General features: G+C 43.9%; 1 protein-coding gene across 1 annotated transcript in view; it reads right to left on the bottom strand.

Annotated features, from left to right (window-relative positions):
- The window catches only part of LOC121544808 (transmembrane protein KIAA1109 homolog), a 104,022-nt gene that overhangs the window by 21,077 nt on the left and 61,906 nt on the right, over positions 1-21,039 (bottom strand). Inside the window, exons 52-68 of the mRNA XM_041854968.2 lie at positions 20,698-20,933; positions 20,272-20,516; positions 18,458-18,563; positions 18,258-18,355; positions 17,953-18,141; positions 17,649-17,817; positions 17,344-17,555; positions 14,085-14,168; positions 13,328-13,526; positions 12,917-12,976; positions 12,474-12,697; positions 5,629-5,829; positions 4,944-5,074; positions 4,720-4,843; positions 4,471-4,583; positions 4,258-4,348; positions 3,831-3,884 (exon numbers count right to left, since the gene is read on the bottom strand). Of these exons, the coding sequence (XP_041710902.2) occupies positions 3,831-3,884; positions 4,258-4,348; positions 4,471-4,583; positions 4,720-4,843; positions 4,944-5,074; positions 5,629-5,829; positions 12,474-12,697; positions 12,917-12,976; positions 13,328-13,526; positions 14,085-14,168; positions 17,344-17,555; positions 17,649-17,817; positions 17,953-18,141; positions 18,258-18,355; positions 18,458-18,563; positions 20,272-20,516; positions 20,698-20,933 (2,536 nt within the window). The remainder of the gene's footprint in view (positions 1-3,830; positions 3,885-4,257; positions 4,349-4,470; positions 4,584-4,719; positions 4,844-4,943; positions 5,075-5,628; positions 5,830-12,473; positions 12,698-12,916; positions 12,977-13,327; positions 13,527-14,084; positions 14,169-17,343; positions 17,556-17,648; positions 17,818-17,952; positions 18,142-18,257; positions 18,356-18,457; positions 18,564-20,271; positions 20,517-20,697; positions 20,934-21,039) is intronic.

The following is a 21,039-nucleotide window of genomic DNA, read 5'->3' as shown; positions in this document are numbered from 1 at the left end:
GTCAACCATTTTGAAAAGAGTGACGAAATGACGAAAATTTATGTAATGTAAAATATAAGCCCAAACCAGATGGGATGGCGTATCGCTGCAGAATGCTGTGGTAGCCATGCTGGTTAAGTGTGCCTTGAATTCTAAATAAATCATAGACAGTGTCACCAGCAAAGAACCCCCACACCATCACACCTCCTCCTCCATGCTTTACTGTGGGAACTACACATGCAGAGATCATCCGTTCACCCACACAGCGTCTCACAAAGACACGGCGGTTTGAACCAAAAATCTCAAATTTGGACTCCAGACCAAAGCACACATTTCCACTGGTCTAATGTCCATTTCTCGTGTTTCTTGGCCCAAGCAAGTCTCTTTTTCTTATTGGTGTCCTTTAGTAGTGGTTTCTTTGCAGCAATTTCACCATGAAGGCCTGATTCACACAGTCCCCTCTGAACAGTTGATTTTGAGATGGGTCTGTTACTTGAACTCTGTGAAGCATTTATTTGGGCTGCAATTTCTGAGGCTGGAAACTCTAATAAACATATACTCTGCAGCAGAGGTACCTCCGGGTCTTCCATTCCTGTGGCGGTCCTCCTCATGAGAGCCAGTTTCATCATAGCGCTTGAAGGTTTTTGCGACTGCACTTGAAGAAACCTTTTGAAATGTTCAGTATTGACTGACCTTCATGTCTTAAAGTAATGATGGACTGTCGTTTCTCTTTGCTTATTTGCCATTATATGGACTTGGTTTTTTACCTAATAGGGCTATCTTCTGTATACCCCTCTACCTTGTCACAACACAATTGATTGGCTCAAATGCATTAAGAAGGAAATAAATTCCACAAATTAACTTTTAAGAAGAAACACCTGTTAATTGAAATGCATTCCAGGTGACTACCTTATGAAGCTGGTTGAGAGAATGCCAAGAGTGCGCAAAGATGTCATCGAGGCAAAGGGTGGCTATTTGAAGAATCTCAAATATATTTTGATTTGTTTAACACTTTTTTGGTTACTACATGATTCCATGTGTTATTTCATAGTTTTGATGTCTTCATATTATTATACAATGTAGAACATAGTAAAAAATAAAGAAAAACCCTTGAATGAGAAGGTGTCCAAACCTTTGACTGGTATACTGTGTATATATATATATACACACACATATATATACACACATACACATACTACCGTTCAAAAGTTTGGGGTCACTTAGAAATGTCCTTATTGTCCATGAAAACATACATGAAATGAGTTTGAATAGGAAATATAGCAAAATGCATAGGAAATGTAGTCATTGACAAGGTTAGAAATAATGATTTTAAATATAAATAATAATTGTGTCCTTCAAACTTTGCTTTCGTCAAAGAATCCTCCGTATGCAGCAATTACAGCCTTGCAGACGTTTGGCATTCTAGTTGTCAATTTGTTGAGGTAATCTGAAGAGATTTCACCCCATGCTTCCTGAAGCACCTCCCACAAGTTGGATTGGCTTGATGGGCACTTCTTACATACCATACGGTCAAGCTGCTCCCACAACAGCTCAAAAGGGTTGAGATCCGGTGACTGTGCTGGCCACTCCATTATAGACAGAATACCAGCTGACTGCTTCTTCCCTAAATAGTTATTGCATAGTTTGGAGCTGTGCTTTGGGTCATTCTCCAATCAAGCGCCGTCCACAGGGTATGGCATGGCGTTGCAAAATGGAGTGATAGCCTTCCTTCTTCAAGATCCCTTTTACCTTGTACAATCTCCCACTTTACCACCACCAAAGCACCCCCAGACCATCACATTGCCTCCACCATGCTTGACAGATGGCATCAAGCACTCCTCCAGCATCTTTTCATTTGTTATGAGTCTCACAAATGTTATTCTTTGTGATTTGAACACCTCAAACTTCAATTCAACACTTTTTTCCAATCTTCCTCTGTCCAGTGTTCTTTTGCCCATCTTAATCTTTTATTGGCCAGTCTGAGATATGGCTTTTTCTTTGCAACTCTGCCTAGAAGGTCAGCATCCCGGAGTCGCCTCTTCACTGTTGACGTTGAGACTGGTGTTTTGCGGGTACTATTTAATGAAGCTGCCAGTTGAGGACCTGTGAGGCGCTTGTTTCTCAAACTAGCACTAATGTATTTGTCCTCTTGCTCAGTTGTGCACCAGGGCCTCCCACTCCTCTTTCTATTCTGGTTAGAGCCAGTTTGCGCTGTTCTGTGAAGGGAGTAGTACACAGCGTTGTACGAGATCTTCAGTTTCTTGGCAATTTCTCGCATGGAATAGCCTTCATTTCTCAGAACAAGAATAGACTGACGAGTTTCAGAAGAAAGTTATTTGTTTCTGGCCATTTTGAGCCTGTAATCGAACCCACAATTGCTGATGCTCCAGATACTCAACTAGTCTCAAGAAGGCCAGTTTTATTGCTTCTTTAAATCAGCACAAGTTTTCAGCTGTGCTAATATAATTGCAAAAGGGTTTTCTAATGATCAATTAGGTTTTTAAAATTATAAACTTGGATTAGCAAACACAACGTGTCATTGGAACACAGGACTGATGGTTGCTGATAATGGGCCTCTGAACACCTATGTAGATATTCCATTAAAAAAAAAAAATCTGCTGTTTCCAGCTACAATAGTCATTTACAACATTAACAATGTCTACACTGTATTTCTGATCAATTTTATGTTATTTTAATGGACAAACAAATTGCTTTTCTTTCGAAAACAAGGACATTTCTAAGTGACCCCAAACTTTTGAATGGTAGTGTATATATATAAATAAATAAATAAATAAACAAACAAACAAACAAACAAACAAGGCCAATATCATGGCTATTGCTTGATGTAATGTATATTACTAGAGGATACAATGTCCTCTAATACAGGCTGCTATGTGCTTTAAGTTATTTATTTATTTTTTACAGGAGACTCAGAGATCATGCAGTGCTCTGAGAGAGGACAGAGGAGAGAGATACGGAGTGAGAGATAAAGAGGAGGATGTTAGGATGAAGACACCTGGGCAGAAAGAAGCTGCAGGACATCATCTGGTTTCAGGACAGTGGATGAAGCTGATAAACTCCCAAAACAGAAGACATCAGAACCCCTCACAAAGGACAGTATAGTCATAAACAACCACCAACTAAGAAAGAAACCTCAATGTCACCTCTAGTCATGGCTTTGATGCACACTTATTCTGAAGTTGCCAACCTAAGGGTTTACAGTTTTAGGCTCAAACTATACAACCTAAGGGTTTTAAGTCCTAACTACTAGGGTTGGCCATGCATAGCTGCTGTGGTTAGGAAAATACATCTGTGGTTGAAGGAAGTTGATTAGGAACAACATGGAATTCCATAACAGGATGGGAATGTGTGAATCAATTGCACATTCAAATATAATTGTAACCATTTAGTACCTACATGTATAGCATACTATGCATGCATACTACCATGCACATGTATAGTCTATCCATATCCACAGAGCCACAAAATATTGTCAATGATGCAGTGAATAAATTGTTTTCTTTGTAACACATACCCAGAGGCAACGGCTGGTTGAAAGCCTTGTTGTTCCGAGCATATTATTTCCTACTGACCATTTTGCTATTAGAGTTATTAGCTAGAGTGCACGTGACTAGCTCATCTCTAGCTACTAAAGATGGCAAGGAATGCATCAAACCAACATATGAAAATCAAGCATTGATTGATAGTACTAGCCTATATCTCACCATCCTGTTTTGAATGTCCATGTCAGTTTTTACCGATTTATTAAAAGAAGAAAGGAGAAGAAAAAAATCTGGTTCTTTTGGGATTTTCATTTGTTCGGGATAGTTTTTTTTTGGTTTTACAAATACCTTGAAGATCTCTCCTGGACTGACCGGTCGGTTTGTTGAATCCTGATTAATAATCTTCAGTTGAACAGAAAGAGAACAATGGAATCCATCCAGAATATGAAAGCATGGCAACATGTTCAGGAGGGGATTTTGCGCTCAAAAAGGCACACTTAACTCTCCCTCAAGTTACAAGCAAGTGAAAAAGCTAACACTTAGCTTTCGCTGACATAACAGAGCGTTTCCACAATGTTTAGACACACACAGCCTCAGGTCAAGAGGCCTGTCATAGTGATAAACAAACAAGGACACGGAGGATGAAATGATGCCCTAACTCTCTTCAGCCGCTGTGCAACTGCCATCTTGGAGAATCCTATTGTTTACTGCCCTATCTCAGGTTCTACATGGTGTTAACTACCATGAAGACTTTTGTGGTCTTTCTATACACTACCATGTCCTGGATGTTGAAGGTGACTCTCGGTCCTGGGGAGGACGCATCAACTCTGATGTCCGGTAAGTCATCAACGTCTCCTATTCTGGAACTGAAAGGGAAATAAGAATAATAACAATCCAACCCATTGGAAATTCAATTCACTTCCTGAATTCCTGATTGACCCAACGAATGCTAGGTTCCGGCTGCAAGCGAGGACTCCTCTTCCAGTACCTTTGGCGTTCAATCCTTTTGAGTGGAGGCCTCCCTGCTGCTGTAGAGATGCTCTTGGAACGGTTATAGCTGGGTTTGTATCCCAGACCCCACTTGTCCTTTAGAGACGCAGCCTGGTGGAGAAGCAGTGATCAGGGTTCATCAGTCATGGTGTCCTTTCCATTTCAGCTCAGGTTAATGGCATTTTAAATTTTAGTCCGGAAAATGTCACAAGATGAATAAAGGGTGGTATTAAATGCGTTGTCTCACCCTCATGCTGGAGCGTCGTAGTTTCTTGCGCACGTCTCTCCTGATGTCGTTGACGGCCACAGACTCCAGCTGCTGGTAGCGCTGGATCTCCTGGTTGATTGTGCCTTCACTCGCTCCCAGTTTCCTGTTGAAGGGTGGGGAAGGAAAACATGATTGATGCTTCTTTGATGTGGTAAAAGATACAATATGAGGTTATAATTGCATTTGACAGGGAGAACTCTTACTTGAGGTCATCAATGACTTTGGCCTGCTCGTTCAGCTCTCTGATGTCCACTATTCTTTTGTTTAACTTCCCCCTTCTGGGATCCAATATCTGGTTGCCCACTGCTGTCTGCCGCCTGAGGTCTATGGTCTCCTGTGGAGTACAGAGGACAAATTACACCCTGGAACTGGCATATTACACCACAGAACGTTTGGTTATTTGTATAACCTAGATTACACCAACATTAAATAACTTAAATTAGATTACACCGTCACCAACCTGGGTTATTACGCCTCAAAAAAAAGAAGTATTAAACCAAGCATGAATTATTACACCAGTTACATAGCTCACCACCTAAACGCCAATCATCATGTTATACACACATATAAACAGCAGAGAAATACACAAAATGGAAGTCACCATCACCATAATCCTTGAGACCGACTGGTGACCCAATTCTCAGATAAGGAAGTAATCACAACATGTAATAAGGTGAAAAGGGAAGCATAAGTGCTTAAACCTAAGTGACAGAATTGTCTTTGCCCTCTGAGATTATCACATTTCATGGTGTAATTTAGCAATTGAAATCCATTCTGCAGCTTGAAACCTGGACGATAGAGACTTAATGTCACCCTAAACGTGATTGTGGGGCCCAGTAGATAGGAGACTAGAGCGTGGGGCAGTTGAGGATGGGCTACAGTACATACACATCCCCAGGATAGGGGTCTGGGAGCCCTGGCCCCGTTCCCTCTGGACTGGGGAGGAGAATAGTCGCTTAGGTTGTCGGCTGGTACCAAGACGCTCTGGACACTGGGGCTTTTCAGGCCCAGGATGCTGTTTACCAGCCGCTTCCTGAACGTGAGCCTGGGACTGAGCCTTGGGCTGCTGCACTCTCCCTCTGGGCTCCCCTGCAAGTAACGGTAAAGATACACCCAAGGCAAGGTTCAACTGGGTGCATGGACTTAGGTAGCTTGGATAGCTTTTAGCGCTGTCACAGTGGCTGGAATGGGTTGACGTGGCTTGAACAGATATGCAAAGTCTTGACACTGCATTTTTACATTTTGACACAAACACACACTCAGGGTTTTTACACCCACACAGAGCTACAATAATCTCTTACACAAACAGTGCTTTAACAGTCTTTTAAACTGTCTCGTGGTTGTACTGCAATATAATCACAGACATTAACAAACGTTCAGAGGGTATTAACATACTCAGACATATACACTGAACAAAAAAATTAATGCAACAATTTCAAAGATTTTACTGAGTTACAGTTCATATAAGGAAATCAGTCAATTGAAATCAATTCATTAGGCTATGGATTTCACATGACTGGGAATACAGATATGCATCTGTTGGTCATAGTTCACAAGCATTTCGTTACACCGGCAATAACATCTACTAAATATGTGTACAGTGCATTCGAAAATTATTTAGACTCCTTTACTTTTTCCACATTTTGTTACGTTACAACCTTATTCTAAAATGGATTAAATAAATATTTGTCCTCCTCAATCTACACACAATATCCCATAATGACAAAGCGAAAACAGATTTTATAAATATTTGCAAATTTATAAAATAAAATAAACACAGAAATACCTTATTTACATAAGTATTCAGACCCTTTGCTATGAGACTCGAAATTGAGCTCAGGTACATCCTGTTTCCATTGATCATCCTTGAGATGTTTCTACAACTTGATTGGAGTCCACCTGTGGTAAATTCAATTGATTGGACATGAAAGGAACACACCGGTCTATATAACGTCCCACAGTTGACAGTGCATGTTAGAGCAAAAACCAAGCCATGAGGTCGAAGGAATTGTCCGTAGAGCTCCGAGACAGGATTGTGTCGAGGCACAGATCTGGGGAAGAACACCAAAAAATGTCTGCAGCCTTGAAGGTCCCCAAGAACACGGTGGCTTCCATCATTCTTAAATGGAAGAAGTTTGGAACCACCAAGACTCTTCCTAGAGCTGGCCGCCCAACCAAACTGAGCAATCGGGGGAGAAGAGCCTTGGTCAGGGAGGTGACCAAGAACCCGATGGTCACTCTGAAGAAGCTCCAGAGTTCCTCTGTGGAGATGGGAGAATCTTCCAGAAGGACAACCATCTCTGCAGCACTTCACCAATCAGGCCTTTATGGTAGAGTGGCCAGACGGAAGCCACTCCTCAGTGAAAGGCACATGACAGCCCGCTTGGAGTTTGCCAAAAGGCACCTAAAGGACTCTCAGACCATGAGAAACAAGATTCTCTGGTCTGATGAAACCAAGATTGATCTCTTTGGCCTGAATGCCAAGCATCATCAATCTTAAATAGACATGCCCCATTCAAAAAATACAGAACTAAGAACAGATATAGCCCCTGGTTCTCCTCAGACTTGACTGCCCTTGACCAGCACAAAAACATCCTGTGGCGTACTGCATTAGCATCAAATAGCCCCCGCGATATGCAACTTTTCAGGGAAGTTAGGAACCAAGCAGTTAGGAAAGCAGTTAGGAAAGCAAAGGCTAACTTTTTCAAACAGAAATTTGCATCCTGTAGCACTAACTCCAAAAAGTTTTGGGACACTGTAAAGTCCATGGAAAATAAGAGCACTTCCTCCCAGCTGCCCACTGCACTGAGGCTAGGAAACACTATCACCACCGATAAATCTACAATAATCGAGAATTTCAACAAGCATTTTGCTACGGCTGGCCATGCTTTCCACCTGGCTACCACTACCACTACCTCGGCCACCAGCTCTGCACCCTCCGCTGCAACTTGCCCATGCCCCCCCCGCTTCTCCTTCACACAAATCCAGACAGCTGATGTTCTAAAAGAGCTGCAAAATCTGGACCCCTACAAATCATCTGGGCTAGACAATCTGGACCCTTTCTTTCTAAAACTAGCCGCCGAAATTGTCGCAACCCCTATTACTAGCCTGTTCAACCTCTCTTTCGTAACGTCTGAGATCCCCAGAGATTGGAAAGCTGCCGCGGTCATCCCCCTCTTCAAAGGGGGGTGACACTCTAGATCCAAACTGTTACAGACCCATATCCATCCTGCCCTGCCTTTCAAAAAGTTTTTGAAAGCCAAGTCAACAAACAGATCACCGACCATTTCGAATCCCACCGTACCTTCTCCGCTATGCAATCCGGTTTCGAGCTGGTCATGGGTGCACTTCAGCCACGCTCAAGGTCCTAAACGATATTATAACCGCGATCGATAATAGACAGTACTGTGCAGCCGTTTTCATTGACCTGGCCAAGGCTTTCGACTCTGTCAACCACCGCATTCTTATTGGCAGACTAAATAGCCTTGGTTTCTCAAATGACTGCCTCGCCTGGTTCACCAACTACTTCTCTGATAGAGTTCAATGTGTCAAATCGGAGGGCCTGTTGTCTGGACCTATGGCAGTCTCTATGGGGGTGCCACAGGGTTCAATTCTTGGGCCGACTCTTTTCTCTGTGTATATCAATGACGTCGCTCTTGCTGCTGGTGACTCTCAGATACACCTCTACGCAGACGACACCATTTTGTATACATCTGGCCCTTCATTGGACACTGTGTTAACAAACCTCCAAACGAGCTTCAATTCCATACAACACTCCTTCAGTAGCCTCCAACTGCTCTTAAACACTAGTAAAACTAAATGCATGCTCTTCAACCGAACGCTGCTTGCACCCGCCCACCCGACTAGAATCACTACACTCGACGGGTCTGACCTAGAGTATGTGGACAACTACAAATATCTAGGTGTCTGGTTAGACTGTAAACTCTCCTTCCAGACTCACATTAAGAATCTCCAATCCAAAGTTAAATCTAGAATCGGTTTCCTATTTCGCAACAAAGCCTCCTTCACTCATGCTGCCAAACATGCCCTCGTAAAACTGACTATCCTACCGATCCTTGACTTCGGCGATGTCATTTACAAAATAGCCTCCAACACTCTACTCAGCAAATTGGATGTAGTCTATCACAGTGCCATCCGTTTTGTCTCCAAAGCCCCATATAATACCCACCACTGTGACCTGTACGCTCTTGTTGGCTGGTCCTCACTACATATTCGTCGCCAAACCCACTGGCTCCAGGCCATCTATAAATCACTGCTAGGCAAATCCCCGCCTTATCTTAGCTCATTGGTCACCATAGCAACACCCACCCGTAGTCTGCGCTCCAGCGGGTATATCTCACTGGTCATCCCCAAAGCCAACACCTCCTTTGGCCGCAATTCCTTCCAGTTCTCTGCTGCCAATGACTGGAACAAATTGCAAAAATCTCTGAAGCTGGAGACACTTATCTCCCTCACTAACTTTAAGCATCAGTTGTCAGAGCACCTTACCGATCACTGCACCTGTACACAGCCCATCTGAAATTAGCCCGCCCAACTACCTCATCCCTATATTGTTATTTATTTTGCTCATTTGTACCCCAGTATCTCTATTTGCACATCATCTCTTGCACATCTATCATTCCAGTGTTAATACTAATTGTAATTATTTTGCACTATAGCCTATTTTATTGCCTTACCTCCATAACTTGCTAAATTTGCACACACTGTATATATATGTATTTCTGTTGTATTTTTTGACTTTGTTTTGTTTTACCCCATATGTAACTCTGTGTTGTTGTTTTTATCGCACTGCTTTGCTTTATCTTGGCCAGGTCGCAGTTGTAAATGAGAACTTGTTCTCAACTGGTTTACCTGGTTAAATAAAGGTGAAATAAAAAAAATAAAAAAATCACGTCTGGAGGAAACCTGGCACCATCCCTACGGTGAAGCATGGTGGTGGCAGCATCATGCTGTGGGGATGTTTTTCAGTGGCAGGGACTGTGAGAATAGTCAGGATTGAGGGAAAGATGAACGGAGTAAAGTACAGAGAGATCCTTGATGAAAACCTGCTCCAGAGCTCTCAGGACCTCAGACTGGGGTGAAGGTTCACCTTCCAACAGGACAACGACCCTAAGCACACGGCTAAGACAACGCAGGAGTGGCTTCGGGACAAGTCTCTGAATATCCTTGAGTGGCCCAGCCAGAGCCCGGACTTGAACCCGATCGAACATCTCTGGAGAGACCTGAAAATAGCTGTGCAGCGACACTCCCCATCCAACCTGACAGAGCTTGGGAGGATGTGCAGAGAAGAATGGGTGAAACTCCCCAAATATAGGTGTGCCAAGCTTGTAGCGTCATACCCAAGAAGACTCGACGCTGTGATCGCTGCCAAAGGTGCTTTAACAAAGTACTGAGTAAAGGGTCTGAATACTTATGTAAATGTGATATTTCAGCTTTTTATTTTTAATAACTTTTCTAATTTTTTTAAACAACAACTGTTTTTGCTTTGTCATTATGGAGTATTGTGTGTAGATTGATGAGGATTTTTGCTTTAGAATAAGGCTGTAACGTAACAAATTGTGGAAAAAGTCAAGGGGTCTGAATACTTTCCGAATGCACTGTATATACAAAAGCATGTGGACAACCCTTCAAATTAGTGGATTCGGCTATTTCAGGCACACCTGCTGCTGACGGGTTTATAAAATCGAGCACACAACCATGCAATCTCCATAGACAAACATTGGCAGTAGAATGGCCTTACTGAAGAGCTCCGTGACATTCAACATGGCACCGTCATAGGATGCCACCTTTCCAACAAGTCAGTTTGTCAAATTTCTGCCCTGCTAGAGCTGCCCTGGTCAACTGTAAGTGCGGTTATTGTGAAGTGGAAACGTCTAGGAGCAACAACGGCTCAGCCGCGAAGTGGTAGGCCACACAAGCTCACAGAACAGGACCGCTGTGTGCTGAAGCGCGTAGCGTGTAAAAATAGTGTGTCCTCGCTTGCAAAACTCACTACCGAGTTCCAAACTGCCTCTAGAAGCAATGTCAGCACAAGAACGGTTCGTCGGGAGCTTCGTGAAATGGTTTTCCATGGCCGAGCAGCCGCACACAAGCCTAAGATCACCATGCGCAATGCCAAGCATCGGCTGGAGTAGTGTAAAGCTCGCCGCCATTGGACTCTGGAGCAGTGGAAATTCGTTTTCTGGAGTGATGAATCACACTTCACCATCTGGCAGTCCGACGGACGAATCTGGGTTTGGCGGATGCCAGGAGAACGCTACCTGTGTCAACTGTAAAGTCTGGTAGAGGAGGAATAATGGTCTGGGGCTGTTTTTCATGGTTCTGGGCTAGGCCCCTTAGTTCCAGTGAAGGGAAATCTTAACGCTACAGCATACAATGACATTCATGACGATTCTGTGCTTCCAACTTTGTGGCAACAATTTGGGGAAGGCCCTTTCCTGTTTCAGCATGACAATGCCCCTGTGCACAAAGCGAGGTCCATACAGAAATGGTTTGTCGATATTGATGTGGAAGAACTCTGTGTCGAAGTCGCTGGATATTGGCGGAACTGGAACATGCGGTCGTACACGTCGCTCCAGAGCATCCCAAACATGCTCAATGGGTGACGTGTCTGGTGAGTATGCATGCCGTGCATTATCATGCTGAAACATGAGGTGATGGCGGTGGATGAATGGCATGACAATGGGCCTCAGGATCTCGTCATGGTATGTCTGTGCATTCAAAATCCCATCAATAAAATGCAATTATGTTTGTTGTCCGTAGCGTAAGCCTGTCCATACCATAACCACACCGCCACCATGAGGGCACTCTGTTCACAAAGCTGACATCAGTAAAGCGCTAGCACACACGACGCCATACACGCTTTCTGCCATCTGCCCGGTACAGTTGAAACCAGGATTAATCCGTGACGAGCACACTTCTCCAACGTCCAAGTGGCCATCGAAGGTGAGTATATGCCCACTGAAGTTGGTTACAACACCGAACTGCAGTCAGGTCAAGACCCTGGTGAGGATGACGAGCACTCAGATGAGTTTCCCTGATAAGGTTTCTGACAGTTTTTGCAAATATTATTTGGATGTGCAAACCCATAGTTTCATCAGCTGTCCGGGTGGCTTGTCTCAGATGATCCCGCAGGTGAAGAAGCCGGATGTGTTGGTCCTGGGTTGGCGTGGTTACACGTGGTCTGCGGTTGAGAGGCCGGTCGGACGTACTGCCAAAATCTTTAAAACGATGTTGGAGGCAGCTTATGGTAGAGAAATGAACATGACATTCTCTGGCAACAGCTCTGGTGGACATTCCTGCAGTCAACATGCCAATTGCACGCTCCCTCAAAACTTGAGACATCTGTGGCATTGTGTTGTGTGACAAAACTGCACATTTTAGAGCGGCCACAAGGTGCACCTGTCTAATGATTATGCTATTTAATCAGCTTCTTGATATGCCACACCTGTCAGGTGGATGGATTATCTTGGCAAAGGAGAAACGCTTACTAACAGGGATGTAAACACATTTGTGCACAACATTTGAGAGAAATAAGCTTTTTGTGCATATTGAACATTTCTGGGATCTTTTATTTCAGCTCATGAAACATGGGACCAACACTTTACATGTTGCGTTTATATTTTTGTTCAGTATACAATTCACACATTCAAAGTGATTTATACAAATATTCAGCATGGTTATCATGATTAGGCAAAGGCTGAAAGACTGACCATATGGATGGTGGGCAACATGGTGTCGGCCTCATCCTCATCAGAGTCCACCATGTTGATGGAGTTGAGGTCAGCGATGTCATCCGCATCCTCCTCGCCCGTCAGCGAGGTCAGCGTGTTGCCCAGGGCATTGAGCCGCTTGCCGATGTTGGGGTCCATGTGGACGTCGATACCACACATCTTCCACAGCACGTTCAGCGCCCAGGTGCCCGCACTGCTGCTTTCTGAGGGTTGTAGAGGGAGGGACAGAGAGAGGGAAGAGAGGAAGAGAGAATATTACCCTACACTAAATCCATCTATCACTCAATACAATACAAAGTTCTTTTTCACAGAGAAGTAGAAAACAGCTGTGCTGTGTCTTGGATAACAGCTTGACAATGTTCACACTAACCCCTTTCATAATATACACAAGATTCGATGCCCATTATCAGCGCAGTACTTACCTGCCGACGGCTGGCCTGTGGTTCTGGAGCACACTTCATATGTGCCATCAGGAACAACACCTACAAAAGGAAAACAAACAATATTACAATACTACATCAAAAAGGGGAACAGCACAGTGTAGGGGACCACACTGCAGGAAGTCAGGCACAAGAAGACCTTAATTAGAGTGGAATATAAAAAGGTATTGGTCCCTTTGGCACGCAATATTTGGGTGAAGCTGAAGACCTTCCCTATGTCGTTTTATCTACTTATTTTTTATAAAGTAATCTTCTGATGTTAAACTTCAAAACTCAGCTTCCCCAGGCCCAGCTCTAAATATAGACAAACCGTCCAATTTTCAGACCTATTTTCATGCTTTTTCAATCCAGTCTGTATGTAAAAGTCAACATCTCGCGGTCAAGATCACTTACAGGCGTTCATGATCATGTCTCCTCGGATCTCAGGCTTCCAGTCATCCCAGGACGTCTCAAAGCCCTCAGCGAAGCGGATGCAGAAGTTCTTGAAGTGGCCCTTGCTGACCAGCGACTCAGAGGAGCAAGCGGTGATCAGCGTGCTCTCGATGGTGAGCACCAGGGCTGAGCCCGTGTCAAAGTCAATGCTGTGGTTTGCCTGTGATGGAGGTTAAAGGTGTTCAAAAACGCACAAATCTGAGTAAAAAGGGCAGTGCCCCCTTAATAATATTATGGTTTACAAATGGTTAAAAACTATGTAATAATGGTTTATTGGCAGACCTTCAAATAAAGTAGGTTACATCGAATAGGAAATGTGCCTGTGCGTAATGTTGAAAAACACATTGCTCCTTGGAAACACCCATTTAGTTGCAGGCTGTCATAATTTGATGCATAGCTGATGCAGTTGTGACTGTGCGTGCCATAACACTCCATGATACATGAAAACAATAGAATACCTGTGCCAATTGACCGTAACCATTTAAGATTCTTGAAACAGTGCGACGTTAAACCAGTCAAACCATTTCAAGCTTAAATGAAGTTATGCCAGTAGTATCAATTAAATGGTTGGTTGTAAACTGCCATAACCTGTTATGTCAGCATTGTGTCAAGACTGCATCATAAACACTATTGACAGGTTGTTATAAGTAAAGCAGTAATAGACCGCTGAATAACATCACACAAGAGTTCACAAGAGATTGAATAGATTTTAGGTTACTTTTCGTGCATATTTTTTCTGGCCTACAGATCTGCTGGCCCCAGCTTCAGAGCGGATGCCTTCGAAACCTGGTATATGTCCTTTCTATGGAGATAAGGGATACAATTATAACTTTAACTAACTTGTAGGATAACTCAACTCAACAGGGACAGTGGATGTAGTCATCAAATTCTAACTTTGTTTAATCCCCAATAACTATTTTCCTATATTAGTCAGTCATTCACCAAGTCACAAATGCAATTTTTAGCATGTATGAAGACATTTACCTTGGATACATTTTGTAAATTGCTGCTAATGCAAAGGTCACTGCACTGACAAACCTTTCCCCACCATTCATTTCTTCACCATTCCCATGTTTGCTATGTTTCGACAGTGGGGAGAACAAGTATTTGATACACTGCCGATTTTGCAGGTTTTCCTACTTACAAAGCATGTAGAGGTCTGTAATTTTTATCATAGGTACACTTCAACTGTGAGAGATGGAATCTAAAACAAAAATCCAGAAAATCACATTGTATGATTTTTAAGTAATTAATTTGCATTTTATTGCATGACATAAGTATTTGATCACCTACCAACCAGTAAGAATTCCGGCTCTCACAGACCTGTTAGTTTTTCTTTAAGAAGCCCTCCTGTTCTCCACTCATTACCTGTATTAACTGCACCTGTTTGAACTCGTTACCTGTATAAAAGAAACCTGTCCACACACTCAATCAAACAGACTCCAACCTCTCCACAATGGCCAAGACCAGAGAGCTGTGTAAGGACAAGGCTGAGATGGGCTACAGGACAATAGGCAAGCAGCTTGGTGAGAAGGCAACAACTGTTGGCGCAATTATTAGAAAATGGAAGAAGTTCAAGATGACGGTCAATCACCCTCGGTCTGGGGCTCCATGCAAGATCTCACCTCGTGGGGCATCAATGATCATGAGCAAGGTGAGGGATCAGCCCAGAACTACACGGCAGGACCTGGTCAATGACCTGAAGAGAGCTGGGACCACAGTCTCAAAGAAAACCATTAGTAACACACTACGCCGTCATGGATTGAAATCCTGCAGCGCACGCAAGGTCCCCCTGCTCAAGCCAGCGCATGTCCAGGCCCGTCTGAAGTTTGCCAATGACCATCTGGATGATCCAGAGGAGGAATGGGAGAAGGTCATGTGGTCTGATGAGACAAAAATAGAGCTTTTTGGTCTAAACTCCACTCGTCGTGTTTGGAGGAAGAAGAAGGATGAGTACAACCCCAAGAACACCATCCCAACCGTGAAGCATGGAGGTGCAAACATCATTCTTTGGGGATGCTTTTCTGCAAAGGGGACAGGACGACTGCACCGTATTGAGGGGAGGATGGATGGGGCCATGTATCGCGAGATCTTGGCCAACAACCTCCTTCCCTCAGTAAGAGCATTGAAGATGGGTCGTGGCTGGGTCTTCCAGCATGACAACGACCCGAAACACACAGCCAGGGCAACTAAGGAGTGGCTCCGTAAGAAGCATCTCAAGGTCCTGGAGTGGCCTAGCCAGTCTCCAGACCTGAACCCAATAGAAAATCTTTGGAGGGAGCTGAAAGTCCGTATTGCCCAGCGACAGCCCCGAAACCTGAAGGATCTGGAGAAGGTCTGTATGGAGGAGTGGGCCAAAATCCCTGCTGCAGTGTGTGCAAACCTGGTCAAGACCTACAGGAAACGTATGATCTCTGTAATTGCAAACAAAGGTTTCTGTACCAAATATTAAGTTCTGCTTTTCTGATGTATCAAATACTTATGTCATGCAATAAAATGCAAATTAATTACTTTAAAATCATACAATGTGATTTTCTGGATTTTTGTTTTAGATTCCGTCTCTCACAGTTGAAGTGTACCTATGATAAAAATTACAGACCTCTACATGCTTTGTAAGTAGGAAAACCTGCAAAATCGGCAGTGTATCAAATACTTGTTCTCCCCACTGTATACTGAACAAAGTGTGTAGTGGTCCCATGTTTCATCAGCTGAAATAAAAGATCCCAGAAATGTTCAATACACACAAAAAGCTTATTTCTCTCTAATTGTGTGCACAAATTTGTTTACATCCCTGTTAGCGAGCATTTCTCCTTTGCCAAGATAATCCATCCACCTAACAGGTGTGGCATATCAAGAAGCTGAATAAACAGCATGATCATTACACAGGTGCACCTTGTGGCCACTCTAAAATGTGCAGTTTTGTCACACAACACAATGCCACAGATGTCTCAAGTTTTGAGGGAGCGTGCAATTGGCATGCTGACTGCAGGAATCTCCACCAGAGTTGTTGCCAGATAATTTAATGTTCATATCTCTACTATAAGCTGCCTCCAACATCGTTTTAAAGAATTTGGCAGTGCGTCCAACTGGCCTCACAACTACACACCACGTGTAACCAACGCCAGCCCAGGACCTCCACATCCGGCTTATTCACCTGCGGGATCGTCTGAGACCAGACACCCGGACAGCTGATGAAACTGAGGAGTATTTCCGTCTGTAATAAAGCCCCTTTGTGGGGAAAAACTCATTCTGATTGGCTGGGCCTGGCTCCCAAGTGGGTCAGCCAATGCCCTCCCAAGCCCACCCATGGCTGTGCAGTACGTCCAACCGGCCTCACAACTACACACCACGTGTAACCACGCCAGCCAGTCATGTGAAATCCATAGATTAGGGCCTAATTTATTTATTTCAATTGACTGATTTCCTTATATAAACTGTAACTCAGTAAAATCGTTGAAATTGTTGCATTTATATTTTTATTCAGTATAGCTAACTATATTTAAATAAAATCAATGAAGCTCTTAAAATTTCCCAAATTACTACTAGTCTGTATTCATTACTTTACCTTTTGTGTTTTCATAATTGGTTATGATTCAAATGAAGCATTGTGAGAATGGTTGAGAAAAAAAAAAATACCCATTTGTGACCCAAGAAAATTTGGATCAGTTCTTTTGGGAATTAGATGACCTATGATTTGATGACTACTCACACAGAGTGCCACCTTCAGACAAGCATACTTCTTACAATTTAGTTAATATCAATATAACACACAAACAGTTCCAGGACAGGGTCTGAAGCAGAATTGATCTAAGACAAAATGGGTCTAAGTGTCTAAGACAAAACGGAGCACCGTCAGGGTTGGGGTAAAAAATCCTATACCATTTTAACATGCCACATTGCAAAGGTTTTCTCCTTAAAACATGCATGTAATCTTTGGGTGAAAGAAATAATTGTTAAGATCATCATTCTCCTCCTACCAGTGAGGTGTTGGTGATGGGCAGACAGATTCCCAAGTCGTTGACGGTGAGCTGCAGGAACAGGGTGCTGAAGGCCTGGGCGGAGGTCTGCTGGATGCCCGGCAGCTTGTCCACCACCTCCTTGGTGGCCATGTGAATGTCTTTGTTCAGAGCCAGACGCTGCTCGTTCCAGTTGTCATAGGCCGCCTTGTAGTTCAGCCAGAAGAGTACAGCTGCAATGATAAGGGAAACAGGGATGACTTTTCACTACATTAGAAAATTTCATTTAGAGAATTAGAAAACATAGTCTATTATCAAGGCCTGACCTCTGTCAAAAGCCACAGGCTGAGCAAAGACGATTGGCCGGTTGAGCGTGATGAGGACTGCCTCTTTGTCTGAGGAGCCACTAATCTCCTCCTGAAGGGCGTTCCGTAAGCCAATTCGAGTGCGGAAGTAGGCCACCTGGTGGAAGTCTGAACCTGCCTCCTCATAAACCTGTGGAAGAAAAAAAAGGGTTATATCTAACAAAACAGGGGCAAAGACAGTACTTTATTGATCCTCAAAAGGAGGAACCTGATTGCAGCAGCCAATAGAAACTAACACAACCTATATTGATCTGCTGTAGCCTACCTGGTGCTTGACTATCTGGCCCAGGGCGAGGTTCAGGTCCACTTGGCACTTCCCAAACAGTTTAAGATAGCTGCTGCTTCCGCCGGGTTGGGCTTTACACTGGATCCTGTTGGAGAGCTCCAGCTCTATCAGCCCTGTCTCGAAGCGCACCGCTCTCATGGACGGAGTGGTGGCCGTCATCTGGATCCCCTGCAAACCACAAGTGTTCAGGAAAGTCAATTTATTTCATTTTCAATTGATTAGGACAAAATATAGGCGGGCATATATGCATATTGCAGGACATTTCTTGCTTCTTATACAGGTACCTTAAACATCAGACTGAGTGAGTAGAGCAGAATCTTGGGCTTGTCAGCGTCTGTCGAGATGTCGTGCTCATTCCACAGAGGGATGGGCTGCTCTCCTCCTGCATAGACACAAACAAGCATTCACCCAAAGTGGCTAAGCAAAATACTGAAACACAACATCAACAACTTTCAGTGTTCTTGTGTTATACAGCGGGACAGACCTGATACTTTCTGGATGACCTCGTTGACTTCCTTCATGAAAACCTTCTGAAGGAACACCAGGTGGTTCAGGAGGTCCGTTGTGAGGTTGTGCTCAAAAGAACCAATCTAGATGAAGGTGGATTGAAATCAATGAAAATAACAGAAAGGCCTGCACATTGAATATGCTCACAATTACCACCTTTCAGGGCTCTACAGTACGACCATTTTACTCGCATATGCATCTAAATATTTTGCTGTGCGACCTGGAATTTTAATTTAGGAGCACCAGTGTGCTTAGAAAAATGAAGGATTCTAGCTTTATTACCTAAAATATTTGTAATTGTTCTCCTAGATTTCTTTGTGTGTGCCTACATTGTTCAACTTAGGCGCACACGTGCTCCTTGTAAAAAACGTCAGTGTCGAGCCCTGCCCTTATTGACAACGCTTCGATCCACAAGGATCTTCGTCAGGTCAAACGGACTGAGTGCTCACCACTTCAAATACACTGAGTATAGAAAACATTAAGAACACCTGTGTCAAGAACTGCAACTATGTTGGGTATTTCACACTCAACAGCTTCCCGTGTGTATCAAGAATGGTCCACCACCTAAAGGACATCCAGCCAACTTGAGAACTGTGGGAAGCATTGGAGTAAACATGGGCCAGCATCCCTTTGGAACGCTTGACACCTTGTAGAGTCCATGCCCCTGACGAATTGAGGCTGTTCTGAAACTGGCTCTCATGAGGACCACCACAGGAATGGAAGACCCAGAGTTACCTATGGATAAGTGCATTAAGAGTTACCAGCCTCAGAAATTTCAGCCCAAATAAATGCTTCACAGAGTTCAAGTCACAGACACATCTCAACATCAACTGTTCAGAGGAGACTGTGTGAATCAGGCCTTCATGGTCGAATTGCTGCGAAGAAACCACTACTAAAGGACACCAATATGAAGAAGAGAACTGCTTGGGGTAAGAAACACGAGCAATGGACATTAGACCAGTGGAAATTTGTCCTTTGGTCTGGAGTCCAAATTTGAGATTTTTGGTTCCAACCGCCGTGTCTTTGTGAGACGGGGTGTGGGTGAACGGATGATCTCCGCATGTGTAGTTCCCACCGTAAAGCATGGAGGAGGAGGAGGACGTGTTATGGTGTGGGGGTGCTTTGCTGGTGACACTGTCGTCTGTGATTTATTTAGAATTCAAGGCACACTTAACCAGCATGGCTACCACAGCATTCTGCAGCAATATGCCATCCCATCTGGTTTGCGCTTAGTGGGACTATCATTTGTTTTTCAACAGGACAATGACCCAACACACCTCCAGGCTGTGTAAGGGCTATTTGACCAAGAAGGAGAGTGATTGAGTGCTGCATCAGATGAACTGGCCTCCACAATCCCCGACCTCAACCCTATTGAGATGGTTTGGGCTGAGTCGCATCGCAGAGTGAAGGAAAAGCAGCCAACAAGTGCTCAGCATATGTGTGAACTCCTTCAAGACTGTTGGAAAAGCATTCCAGGTGAAGCTGGTTGAGAGAATGCCAAGAGTGTGCAAAGCTGTCATCAAGGCAAAGGGTGGCTATTTGAAGATTCTCAAATGTAAAATAGATTTTGATTTGTTTAACACTTTTTTGGTTACTACATGATTCCATATGTGTTATTTCATAGTTTTGAAGTCTTCACTATTATTCTACAATGTAAAAAATAGTAAAAATAAAGAAAATCCCTTGAATGAGTAGGTGTGTCCAAACTTTTGACTGGTACTGTATATATAAAGAATAGTCGGGTATAGACAGCAATACTGGAGCTACTCTACTTGACTGTGGCAGCCTCACCTCAGCCACACAGCGCAGGTAATTCCCCTGGAGGTAGTTGCCCTGCTTCATGGGGATTGGGAAGTCGTCGGTGAAGTCTGAGTGGCCCTCGTGGTCCTCCATGATGTACTCTCCGGACATGGTAACTGGCGGGAGGTTGAGGCTGGCTGAAGGGGGCATGGCGGACATGGTGTCCACCGGAGACACCTTGGACTGGAAACACAGCTTGTGGTTGGGCAGCTCAAACGTGAACCTCGTCTGGGCTCCTACACGGAGAACAAACAAGGATGAGGAAGTCCAATTGAAGTCAATAACTTTATCAATCAACTCAGAGGAAATTAAGAAAACATTGCCATTTCACAAATAGTAACATCATCCACATACACAGTAATACAAATACAATATCCCATTACCTAAGTCAGGGGTTATTGATTGGTGCTACGCTACCTGTCATGCCGTGGCTCTTCATGCGGCCCATCTTGTACTCAGCCTTGAGGGAGGGCAGCAGGGCCGCTCCTATGGTGATGCCGTCCATCATGGCGCTGAACTTGAGGACGATGGGCTTCTTCTCCAGCCCCTCCGGCAGCTGGGGGAACTCGTTGGCCTCCACAGGGGTCTGGTTGATGCTGGACGCCTTTTCAGAGGGCTGAGGGGTGGGGGTGTCCTCCCTGTTGAGGGGTGGCCTAAAGAGAAAAGAACGTAGCTCAGAATGAAGACACGTATTGCTTAGTCCATGAAGGAGATACTGAGGAAAGGAAATTATGCTTTCTTCTCTAAATGTTACGATTC

The sequence above is a fragment of the Coregonus clupeaformis genome, chromosome 29, assembly GCF_020615455.1.
Source record: "Coregonus clupeaformis isolate EN_2021a chromosome 29, ASM2061545v1, whole genome shotgun sequence".
Lineage (NCBI taxonomy): Eukaryota > Metazoa > Chordata > Actinopteri > Salmoniformes > Salmonidae > Coregonus > Coregonus clupeaformis.
This window is presented reverse-complemented; position numbering and strand designations above follow the sequence as displayed.